Source organism: Mobula hypostoma, chromosome 3, assembly GCF_963921235.1.
Source record: "Mobula hypostoma chromosome 3, sMobHyp1.1, whole genome shotgun sequence".
In the NCBI taxonomy this organism is placed as follows: Eukaryota; Metazoa; Chordata; class Chondrichthyes; order Myliobatiformes; family Myliobatidae; genus Mobula; species Mobula hypostoma.
The window spans coordinates 146,512,067-146,524,394 of record NC_086099.1 but is presented as its reverse complement, the minus strand read 5'-3'; the positions used below and the strand labels follow the sequence as shown (position 1 = coordinate 146,524,394).

The 12,328-nt window shown below is 37.7% G+C and overlaps 1 protein-coding gene across 1 annotated transcript in view; it reads left to right on the top strand.

Moving 5' to 3' along the window:
* col1a2 (collagen, type I, alpha 2) overlaps nucleotides 1-12,328 on the top strand; it is a 51,798-nt gene that overhangs the window by 30,387 nt on the left and 9,083 nt on the right. The window contains exons 30-41 of the mRNA XM_063043828.1: nucleotides 1,012-1,056; nucleotides 1,148-1,246; nucleotides 3,668-3,775; nucleotides 4,372-4,425; nucleotides 4,547-4,600; nucleotides 6,049-6,102; nucleotides 7,119-7,172; nucleotides 7,274-7,381; nucleotides 9,546-9,599; nucleotides 10,016-10,069; nucleotides 11,648-11,809; nucleotides 11,897-12,004. Of these exons, the coding sequence (XP_062899898.1) occupies nucleotides 1,012-1,056; nucleotides 1,148-1,246; nucleotides 3,668-3,775; nucleotides 4,372-4,425; nucleotides 4,547-4,600; nucleotides 6,049-6,102; nucleotides 7,119-7,172; nucleotides 7,274-7,381; nucleotides 9,546-9,599; nucleotides 10,016-10,069; nucleotides 11,648-11,809; nucleotides 11,897-12,004 (954 nt within the window). The remainder of the gene's footprint in view (nucleotides 1-1,011; nucleotides 1,057-1,147; nucleotides 1,247-3,667; nucleotides 3,776-4,371; nucleotides 4,426-4,546; nucleotides 4,601-6,048; nucleotides 6,103-7,118; nucleotides 7,173-7,273; nucleotides 7,382-9,545; nucleotides 9,600-10,015; nucleotides 10,070-11,647; nucleotides 11,810-11,896; nucleotides 12,005-12,328) is intronic.

The following is a 12,328-nucleotide window of genomic DNA, read 5'->3' as shown; positions in this document are numbered from 1 at the left end:
GAGTGCTTGAAAGTGTGTCTGTAGGTTGTGAAATCATTTCAGAGATGAAGTGAGTGAAGTTATACATGTCGATTCAGGAACCTGATTATCCTAGAGTAATGACTGTTTCTGAACCTGGTGGTATGTGACTTATATACCTCCTTCCTAATGGCATGACCTAGATGGCTTGATGATAGATGCTGCTTTCCTGTGAAAGATCTCCTTTTAAGTGTGCTCAACAGTAATATCATAAAAGCTTAGTGGACTCACCAGTTTATAGGAAGTTCCCCTGGGAGTGTTGCATAGCAACTTCATCACTGACTGTAGAATTCAGAGCACATTTGCTCCAACTATGCTATAGGGCCCCTAAGTGCTAATAAGGCTGTAATGGTACACAAAATTCCAATAGAGCAAATGTCAGTTTATAAATCTGAGGTTTTGATCTCATTAAGATTAATTTCATATACAAAAATACTGAAAACAGAATTTATCCTATTACATCTAACTAGCAAATCATGTATCAATTAACCTTTCCTGTAAGCCTTTTACCACTTATTTACAGTTAATGCACTATAACTCTACTTAAAATTATACAAAGTTAACTCTGATAAAGAAATTTAGTTTAGATTTTCATCATCACCGTCTATGTGACTCAATAGAACAGAATAGAACTTGTCTAATTTTCAGTGTTTAATGTCAATAGATTGAAAATCAGATGTTTTGCATAATCTACACTCTATATGCTCTGCTGGATTCCAATCCCAACTCTCAAAGTTAAAACTTGCCTTTTATATTTGTGATGTTCACACCAAAGGCTGACCACTCTCTGTATTATTCTTCACTCTACCCTTTTAGGGGTATGGTTTCCTTTTTGAACCAACTCTCATAAATTTAATTTACTCATAGTAACTCAAGAGGAAAAACATTGTAATGGACGAGTTTGTTTATTTTTTGATATGAAATTGAATTTTACCATGTAATGTGATACTTTAAAAAAATCATACATATCCTCCACTTCTCGTTTCATCACAGGGTCTCCGAGGTGATCCTGGGAGTCAAGGCACTTCTGGCCCAAGGGTAAATTAAATTCTCTTCTGTGATTTTGACCTTTGAGTTTAACTAAGATTACAAATCATGACTTAAGCACATACTTCATGTTTTTTTTTAGGGTGAACGAGGTGTGCCAGGTGAACGAGGCCATCAGGGTGCTGCAGGTTCAGTTGGGCCTCGTGGTGCCCCAGGTGCCCCTGGAACTGATGGTGGTAAGGTACGTTGAAAGTAAAACAATTCCACTGTTGCCTGTTTTCTGGAAGATGCTGAATAACATGAGAGGTTTTATGTTTTGTGTTATGAAATCTAAATATGGATATCACAAGTATCCATATGATGTGAGGCAAATCCGCTGAACAGTTAATTAGTGATTTAAGTTGCTAAATTTTTTTAAACTTTCACAATTTGATAGTTTCATTGATAGTTCACTTTGATGAAAGTTCAACTGCAATTTGATACAATGTTTAGTTAATCTGAATCCATAATATGGATCAATATTAGGCCATCATAATTTGAAGCTTTTTTCCTTCAGTCTAAAAATCATAATAAATATATTTGACATAGTAGTTTACAGAAAGTTGAAAAGTTATTTGAGTAAATACATATCTGTATAACAAAAGAGAATTACTTAGCAGAACATTATATTTACACCCAATCAGAGATTACTGCATTTTTAAAAGCCCTGATATTTAAGGTACTTGTCAATTTAGTTGAGTAATATTAGTTCTATTAATATCTTATCAGACTAATTTGATCAAAGAAGCATAACCTTAAAATATATGGAAAATATTGAAAGAAAAATAATGTATATTCATTGCAAATTCAGTCTCAGCAAACACTACACATGTATAACATGTCTAAATTATGCAACAAACAAAAAAAAACTGGCTCCTAAATGAAGACTGACATATTCGTCACTCTCTCCTTTGTTTTTAGAGGTTACCTCGCCCCTCACTGAATTCAAACTGCATTCCCAACATTACTGTCTGAAGTCGAATGCATTCCAGTGAGCATATAACTTAACACCCTTTACTGCCAGGGAAAGTTAGAATATAAACATTTTGCTTATGAAAAATACCTGCAGGTTAATTTTCATATTTTCTCAAAAGAAGTTTTTCCCATATTTTATATCTTGGATGCAAAGGGAGAGAATGTTCACATCTTTCCGTTTCTCTGGCTTTCATTGGCCAGATCTTGTGAGGAAATCATGGCAGGCTCAAGATATGCCAACACAAATGCTAGAATTCCCAAACCTCTCTCTACTCTTCTCCTGAGAGTCTACAACTGAGTTTACTGATGAAGTGCAAAGTTGTAGTGATTCTACGTGGTGCAAGGCACTCTCTCCATTAAATCAATGCAGTCGGATGTCTTCAAGGGGATAAGCAATATATATGTAGTTAAGTCCTCTTTAATTGTTTTAAATAATTTGATTATTTATAATTTATCATTTTTAATTTGTTCAAATATTTAATTATATTTTTTCAACTTTGGGATGGGGTTGGGGGGAAAGTCATACAACATGGATACAAGCCCTTTGGTCTAGTGAGCTATCAACCACCAATTTAAAACTAATTCCATTTATTCTTCCCTCATCCCCATTGACAGATTCTACCACTCACCTAAATTATGGGGGCAATTTGTAGAGGCCAAGTAACTTATGAATATACATAAGCACCTGAGGAAAGTCCATGCTGTCACAGGGAGACTATGTAGATTCCACACAGAGAGCACCAGAGATTATAACTGAAACCAATGCTGCTAGCTGTGCCATGCGCCAACCAACTGTTTAATACTTCACTGAGAGTTTGAAATGGCTTTAATTTTTTATTTTAATTTATTCAATAGTTTGATTTTTATTTACTTACTTTTTGAGATACAGAATGGAACAGGCCCTTCTGGCCCTTCGAGCCACAGCACTCAGCAGTCCCCCAAGTTAATCCTAGCCTAATCACACCACAATTTACAATGACCAATTCACCTACCAACCAGTATGGAAGGAAACCGGAGCACCCAGAGGGAACTCGCCTGGTCACGGGGAGAACGTACAAACTCCCTGCAGGCAGCAGTAGGAATTGAACCCAGGTCGCCTGTACTGTAAAGTGTTGTACTAACCACTATCCTTTTTAACAATTAATGTTTTCAAATACGTAGTTCTTAAAAGCCAGAAACATTCATAGCTTTTGATTGGACAGTCAGATAAGTTCAGGGCATATCTTTGCTGCCTACTAATGTTTTAGTCAGTAATTTTGATACTGGCCTTCCCCTCCACTCTCACCCCGAGTGATCTGACGCAAGTTCAGAAGGTATGGCCTCACCACTGAGGTGGGAAACTACACCTTCCAGCAAAAGATCTACAAAACTATATGTGGACTTGATCATCGGATAGCAAAAAATGTAGAAGGCTCATTATTCTCTGCAAGGCTAGGGCCCATGTTTCAGTCTTCCATGTGCAAATTGCATTAATGTTTGTCTGACTTGATCATACTGATTGACTAATTTTTAATCGGCCAGAACACAAATACCTTTTTAAATAGGGAAACTCAGTTGTGAGAAGAAGAAAATGGGTTGTAGTGATTAGAGTACAAAATACGAACTAACGCTCAGCAACATTGTCCATTGGTTTCTTGTTTCTGATTAGGGTGAAGTTGGTGGTCCTGGTCATGCTGGTGCTCCAGGTCCTCAAGGTTCTATCGGTATGCCAGGTGAGAGAGGTGCTGCTGGAGTTCCTGGTGCTAAAGGTGAAAAGGTAATTCTTCTTCCATATTTGAAGTTTTTTTTTCTAAAACTTCATAATTTTCTTCATTTCTTTTATTTCTTCCTGGCTATAGTACACAGCATGTTATTCACTATTCTGAATGATAACTCTTGCAGCCTCTTCTACGCTTGCTATTGTTTGTTTTGTGACTACGCCTCAATCAATAAACAAATAAAAAAATCAATAATACCAAGCTGTCCATATTGTGTTGGCAGCACTTTGTATTTCACATCTGAAATTCCATTCTACTGGCTTTAAAAGAGGCAAGTTTCAAAAGCAGGACACAAGCCCTGATGCTCCTCCGTAGCATTACCAACCAGAGATGGATTACTTTCTGTAGACGCAGTTCTGATATATAGTTTTGTTTTTCTTTAAGATTTTAAAACATTTTCTAAGATGGAAGTGTAAATCCAGACAAGTGTAGCTCATGGCTAATTTGTATTGTCCAAAAATGTACAGAACTATTAGCATTCTTGAAAGCAATTTATTAAAGAAATCATAGATATTAAGCTGCAATAATCTGTGTTGTCATTTCTTATTTCTATATTATCCTATGTTCAGCCTAACTCATCTGCATTTATTTTTAGGGTGAGGTTGGTCCATTTGGTCCACTAGGAAATCCAGGCAGGGATGGCCCACGGGTATGTGGTAGTTGACAATTCTTTGCCATAAGTTTGTTGTTTTTTTTTGTTTTTAATATCACTCCATTTGAAAATACATGCCTTTGAAACCTATGGCTTACTCGCTGTCCTATTTTTTTAGGGTGCCCCTGGTTCTGCTGGTGCTCCTGGTCCTGCTGGACCCCCTGGTGACAGGGTAAGTTTCTGAAAACAGTTATTCATTGCTGATGATCTTTACTGTACCCATGTCTCTTGACAAGTTCTTATATAACTTTGCAAATATTTGCAAAATTTGTCAGCCATACCCTGACAAACCTAAATTTAATTTGGGAAACTGCACTTGATTTTGTGAGATTTATTTTAAATATCCAAGAAATGTGTCTGGTAGATTATAAATGAAAAATAAATGAAGATGGATGGAGAACTGTGATTATTGAGGGCTGGTCTGCAGGCCCCTGCAAGTAACAAGGCAGGTGAATAAGGTGATTAAGATGGCAAAAGAGATACTTGCCTTAATACGTCAGGGTATAGAATACAAAAATAGGAAGGACAGAAAAGAACTCTACAACACACTAATTGTCTACAATTAGAGTACTCTATACAATTCTGATCATTATATTAGGGATAACACAGAAGATACACATGGTGGCAAGCCAAGAACAGAACAGCAGTATAGCGATACCTTACGTGGTACAGTACTACCTCTCAGTTGTAGGAACATGGGTTCAAAATTGATCTTGGGTGCTGTCTGTGTGATTGTCTGCATATTCTCATTTTGACAACTTGGGTTTCCACCAGGTTTTGAGGCTTCTCCCCACATCCCAAAGATGAGCTAGTAGGTTAATTAACTGTTGTAAATATAATGCTTACAATGGCAAAACACTAATGGGAAGCTGATATAAGAGAGAGAATACTGTATGCTGAAGGAGAAATTGAAAGGGAAATGGAACTGTTGGGAGCCAGTATAGACCAATGGCTGGGGAATGTTCGTTATGACTAAAAATTGCCTAAACCGAGAGGTTTGTGAGAGATACAAAACTATAGAGATTTCTAGACAGGTGAATTCCAATACATGATGAACAGAAAGATCAAAAACATAGATTTAATTTCCCTAGTAAAAGAATTTGTCATTATTTTGGGGAAGTTTCTTTCACCTAGTGTAGCAGGGGTCTAGAAATTATTTCTTGAAAGTGTGGTGGGGAGAAAGTCAAAAGGATTATGAATTTTCACAACTTACTACTCCAGAGATCTAATTTATTAAATGAATGGAGACATAATTTTAAGTTTTAGTGGATCAGGGAGTAGGTGGAACCTATAGGAATATGGACAGCAAGACCAGATCAGCGATGAACCTCTAGAATAGTGCAATATTTCTTCTCTCCTTGTGCCGTCATAAACCTAGAGCTGAAAAGAAAGAGTAACCTAAAGACTTCTTTTATTGGGCAGAATGAACACAATGAGCTTAATCGCTTTCTTCTAATTTCCTAAGTTTCTATTATTTTTCAGCTGATTGTTCTTCCGTAACTGCTGACATAAATATCACTCTTCATTTGAACTTTAGTCAAGATTTCCCGTGCATGATAGTTTTCTTTCTGTAACCATTTATTGCAGTGATCAGCTGACTTCTATTTTTATCTTCTTCAGGGTGAAGCTGGTGCTTCTGGCCTATCTGGCTTAATTGGTGAACGTGGTATTCCTGTAAGTAAATAGCAGAATGAGTGGTGAAAATAATGTAGACTGACTTCTTGTATTACTCTGTGTTTAGTGCTGTGGCTTAGAACTTCCTTGGGGCAATTAAATGACTGGGTCAGGCGCACAAGTCATTACCCAAGGCTTGTGCTTTCCTTTGCAAGCTGTGCCAGAGCAGAACACACGAAGGCTGTCAGGGAGGTCTGATGCCTTGACTAATGCCGAAAAGCATGGGCTGAGAGGCCCAGAGTGGAGTGAGGTCCTGGATCACAAGGAGGACTCAAGATGATAACTGGCTACTGATGATCATTAATGGTGGCTGGGAAGACTGTCTAGATGGGTGGGGAGCATTCTAGTTGAATGTGGTGGGTGTGATGTTTCAGCAAACAGTTCCTGGTTGAGTAATTTGTGTATAAGGAGGCTGTCAGATGATTAGTGGTCCTTAGGCTGCATCAGTGTGAAGAGTTAGATGATCTGTGATCAGTAGACTAAGTGTGGACTGGGTCACATTGGACATAAATTGGGGCGACTTGAGGGGTCAGTATAATTGGTAGAGTTGGTGAGATCCAAAAGGAGAGCTGGTAACTTCAGATTCCAAACCACACATTGAAGCTTCACATTGAGGATTACTTTTCTGGCAGCAGACACAGGTCTGGCAGAGTGTTGGAAGCTTGTTTCTGCAAAAGGTATCTTCGATGTGAATTAAAATCCCAGAGGTAGTGTCTAAACATGTGTTGCCTGCCTTTGGACACCCCAGATGCTTTAGACACCACTTGTTTGAAGCAAGAGAAAACTCAGAATGTACATTATATATTTCATGGTTCGTACATTATGCACTTGATTTTCTTTTTTTTATCAGAATTAGATCATGTAGACCACAAGGTTCCAGTTACAAGTTTTTATCCAAATGATGCAAGTGTAAAAAATGTAACTGGATTGTAATTAGCAGCATCAGTGAGATCTTATTCAAGCTGCTCTTTGAGATGACAATAACAGTAACACTGGTTTGATCTTCCTCTGCCCAGGGTGAACGTGGAGAAGCTGGACGTGCCGGTCCCACTGGATTTGTTGGACCTCCTGTATGTATGAAAACTTTTCTCCAACTTATTTATTTATGTTTGCTTCATTTTAAACCAGGCTCCCACATTTTTAAATTTTATTTATTCTTTCTACTGTATAGGGTGCTGATGGACACGCTGGAGCTAAGGGAGAGAAAGGTGTTACTGGTGCTAAAGGAGAACTCGGTTCTTCTGGTGCTGTGGGTTCTCCTGGTCCTACTGGTCCTGCGGTAAGCCTCCGAATACAAAGTCATTTGACTGAAGGGAAATCCTAACCTTATTAATTGCCAGTTATGGAATACCTCTTCTTACATGCAGACGATTATTTCAAATGATAAACACTTGTTCTAAAAAACGGGCAATGATGTGGTACGATGGTTTTATATCCAGTTTTCTGTAGCTAGCAACTTCTGTTGCAGTTACTAAAACTATGATGAAATGGTTAAACTTTCCCATCCTCTGAACTATTTTGTCGCTGATGCCTATGGTTCTGAGATTGAATGACTTCCGGAATCTGAGTTTCCCTGCATTAATTTACATTGAGATAAATTGTTGAGATGAGGAAAGGCAAAGTTGTTCATGTGACTTTCTCATATCTGTTTATCCATCAAACATTTAAATTTCGTGTATGCCTCAATACGCTATCTATAGATCTCACTTGGTCATTGTTAGACATCCATGCATAGCATAGTTAGAACAGAATAGTAGCTTTTTCCCCAGGATTGAAACAGCGAGGTGAGAGAAGAAAACTATACAGATGTGTGAGGATTGATTTTTTTATTCAGACAATTTGGGGGCCTGAAATACAATATGAGGGGTGGTGGTAGTAGAGGCAAAAAGCATAGGAGCATTTAAGAAACCCTTAGACACATGAACGTGCAGAGAAGGGAGGAATATTGTTAATGTGTGGGGACAAGGGATTAGATTAATTAGGAATAATTGGTTTAATTAGTTCTGCACAATATCATAAAGCAAGAGATTCAACTTGTGCTGTACTAAACATTTTGTGATATGATCTTGACAGTAACTCTCTTGGCATTGAAGAAGAATTAGATGAACACTATTTTAGCATTGTTTAGTGCATTAAACAGTGCAGAGCACTCATAAGAGGTACCAATGGAATATTAGCTGCATTTTCTGTCCAGCTCCTGTGTAAAATCCTAAGTAGCCAGTTACAGTTATAAAAATTACACCTGTCAGCTCACTGCAGCAGTTTTCTGAATTATTTCATTGGATTCATCAATTACCCTGTTGCAAGAAATTAGTGAACAGATGGATAGCATCTAGTACAAAGAATATATTCCTGTACAGATTCACTGGAAGTTTTCCAGCCATTAAAAATTATTCCTAAATCTTTGTCCAGGTATCTTGAGTTCTAGAGTAAGCTACGTTGCAGCCGACCACACATTTTGTCCCTCGTAATTGGCAGTTCTTTCTCACAGCAAAGCAACTCGTGTCACCTTATGTCTGTGGCTATGGCTATTAGAACAGTGTCAGGAGCAATCTTGATTTAAGAGGAATCTACAGCTTTCTTCAAACATCAGCATTAAAGTGGACTGACTTAAACTATAAGTATTTTGTGAATAGCCTGAGAAAAGACCATTTTCTGGTGAATTTCTGCATTGGTGATGTCTTGCCAGCTGCAGATCTATTCAGAAAAAAAAGTATATATAGCATTCAATTGTGCATTGTATTGACTCCAACACCATTGTTCAAACAAGAAAGGAATATAATTGCCAGTGGGCAGAGAAAAACATCTGATATTAGATAGGTTTAGTTGGCTAGTGCTTTTCTCCGTGGAGAGGAGGATAAGAGTGACTTAATAGAGGTGTACAAGGCATATATAGAGTAGATAGCCAATGACTTTTTCCAAAGGCAGAAATGGCTAATATAAAGGGGCGTAACTTTGAAGTGTTTTGAGCAAAGTATCGGGGGGATGTCAGAGATGGGATTGTTTTTCTCATTGAATGCCCTCCCAAGGATGGTGGTAGAGATAATACAGTAGGGTCTTTTAATAGACTCAGGCACATCGATGAAATAAGAATGGAAGGCCATGTAGGAGGGAAAGGGTAGATTGAACTTGGAGTAGTTGAAAGGGTTGGCACAACATTGTGGGCTGGAGACCCCGCATTGTGCGCTGGAGACCCCGCATTGTGCGCTGGAGACCCCGCATTGTGGGCTGGAGACCCCGCATTGTGCGCTGGAGACCCCGCATTGTGGGCTGGAGACCCCACATTGTGCTGTGCTGTTCTATGTTCTATGTACTGTCAAATTGGTTCACACTGAATTCATGAATGGGGTTGTCCCAGAAGGTCAATGGCTACAGATATTTACATTAACAGTGATTGCAAGAGACTTTTCCATGTTTATAATTATTTGTCTGCCTCTCTTTAGGGTGCTGCTGGAGAACCTGGTCTACAAGGAGCTATGGGTTCAGGTGGTGCACCAGTAAGTTCAACATTAATTGCACTGCAAATATTCAATTGAGTTAAAAGGTTTATATCGCATGCAGTTAAGAAGGATGTGGTTTATCTCAGTAAAGATTATTAATTTCTGAAAGGATTTGTTAGAATGGATGCTATCATGACTGAACCATTGAGAACTTGTGTCTTAATCTAAATGTTTAGGACTGTCATGGTTGTGAATGTTCATTTAGTGGGTATGTTTAAGCTAAAGCTTGTACACAAGGGGAGTATAAAGTTCTAAAGATGGAGCATGGAAGTAGTGTACAGCTATGATCTCATTGAATTGCAGAACTGTTTCAATGCCTGTATAACCCAATTCTTCTGCTACCTGTATTATGCCTGAATAATGTTAGTTTATTTACAAATAGATAGTTTCAAAAACTGTTTTACTATTTCTAGGGTATGACTGGCTTCCCAGGCCCCGCTGGCTTAGTTGGAGCTGTAGGCCCAGCTGTAAGTAATATTTATGCTTAATAATTAATTTGAACAGTTTGATAAATCTGATATTCAGTATTCAGGTGCTTAGTGTCAACATTAGAAGTAATAGCTCCGTTACCCGTATGTAGAGCAATGTGGTTTTACGTAGAGCAGCAATAACTTTGGAGTCAGTGCAATGGTTAGCAAATCCAAACCAAATTTCAGTATTGGTTTCATCATTTCTTAAATCACAGATGATTTATTTTTGCATTTTATTACCAAAGATTGGATTAATGATAATTAGAAATATAATTGGATGGATTATTTCACTTTATTTCTTTATTCTGGTTGACCTGTATTTCTCAGCTGCCTTTAGCAAAAGCTGATCTTTGTGTTTACTCCATTCATTGTTTTCTCAATTTCCAAACAACTAGATGAAAATTAATGTCATTCTAGTATTCAGCTCCAGCGGGCAAGCAGAATCACAGTTCCTCAAACCACAACCCAGAAAATATTTGCACATAATATACAGTATGTACTTTACATGTTGGCCCCGAAAAATCTATCAACTTCAGCTTAAACTGCTGGCTTAATTGTAATCAAGTAGGAAACAGTCACTATTAAGTGAAAGAGGAAATAAAACATGAGGAACTAGATGCAGAGAAAGATGCCCTATCCAGTTATTTTTGACAAAAAATAAAGCTCTACAGATGTTGGAAATCTGAATTAAAGCAGAAAATACTAAGAACAAATTTATAGGCAAGTTCAAACAATTCAGTGTTTCAATTTCATGACCTTTTTCCAAACATTATCAAAATGTCAGAAACCTAAAACATTCCTTCTCCTCCATAGCATATGATGGGGTGAATGCTTCTGGCATCTGCAGTTATTATTTCAAGTTTGTTGCCCATGAACAGTTTTTTTTTGTTTGCAAGGCAAAAAAAAATCAAAGGTAGACCATACGAAGTAAAAATCTTTGATAAGTACCTTTTGAAATTATTAAATCCTTAGAAACATCAGTAGGAGTGCATCCTGCCAAAGTATGTACAATAGCAGAGGGGGCATTTGTGTGTTTTCTAGAATAGATATCAGAATCATAGAAAAGTACAGCATAGGAACAGGCCTTTTGGCCCATCTAGTCTGTGCCCAACCATTTAAACTGCCTACTCCCATCGACCTGCACAGGGACCATAGCCCTCCATACCTCTTCATCAATGTACCTATTCAAACTTCTCTTAAACATTGAAATCAAGCTCACAGGCACCATTTGTGCTGACTGCTCATTCCACACTCTCATGACCCTCTAAGTGACGAAGTTTCCCCTCATGTTCCTCTAAAACTTTTTCAGCTTTCACCCTTAATTTATGACATCTAATTGTAGTCCCACACAACCTTAGTGGAAAAAGCCTGCTTACATTTACCCTATCTATACTCCTCATAACTTTGTATACCTGTAGATATTGTACAATCTCAGTTTATAAAATATTGCTTTTTTTGAAACATACGTTAAGTGTACATTTCTTATATATTTTCTGTTAATGTGGAAATAAGTAAGCATCAAAATTGTAATTAAGAATATCATTGTATGCTGTTAATTCATTTGTGCTATTTTAGGGTCCTCAAGGTCCAGTAGGTCCTGTTGGTCCATCTGGTAATTCAGGCCCACAAGGTGCAAGAGGTGACGCTGGTCCACAAGGTCGTTCAGGATCAACAGGTCCTGCTGGTCTACGTGGTTACCCTGGAGAAAAGGGCGCATCTGGTGATACAGGAGCTGTTGTAAGTAACTTTAAAGTTGTTTCAAAATACTATTTTTTTTAGGACTGTAACATTTGATTTATCTATTCTGTTGATCCTTCTTTGCAGGGAATTGCAGGCAGTCCAGGGCCTCAAGGTTTACTTGGTCATGTTGGTTTAATTGGTCTACCGGGAGCAAGAGGAGAACAAGGTGTCCCAGGTATCGCAGGTCCAACCGTAAGTGTAATGCTTTTATCACCCCGTTAACAAATATACTTCATAATCACAATACGCTCATATCTTCCATGGATCTGTTTGAACAAATACCATTTAAAATATTATAAGCTTAGACTAAACATTCAAAAATATTACATAAGATGGCATTGTGTTTAGTCTTAATGTTGATTAATCCTTAATGTTATTCAGAAAGTTGGGTGGAAGTTGAAAACCATTAGAAAGAAAAAGAAATGAAGCTATAATTAGGTGCTAAAAATTTGGGACTTAAAAGACAGTAGGTTGTATTAGAGAGCAAATGTTTGGAGAATCATCACGATGTTTGAG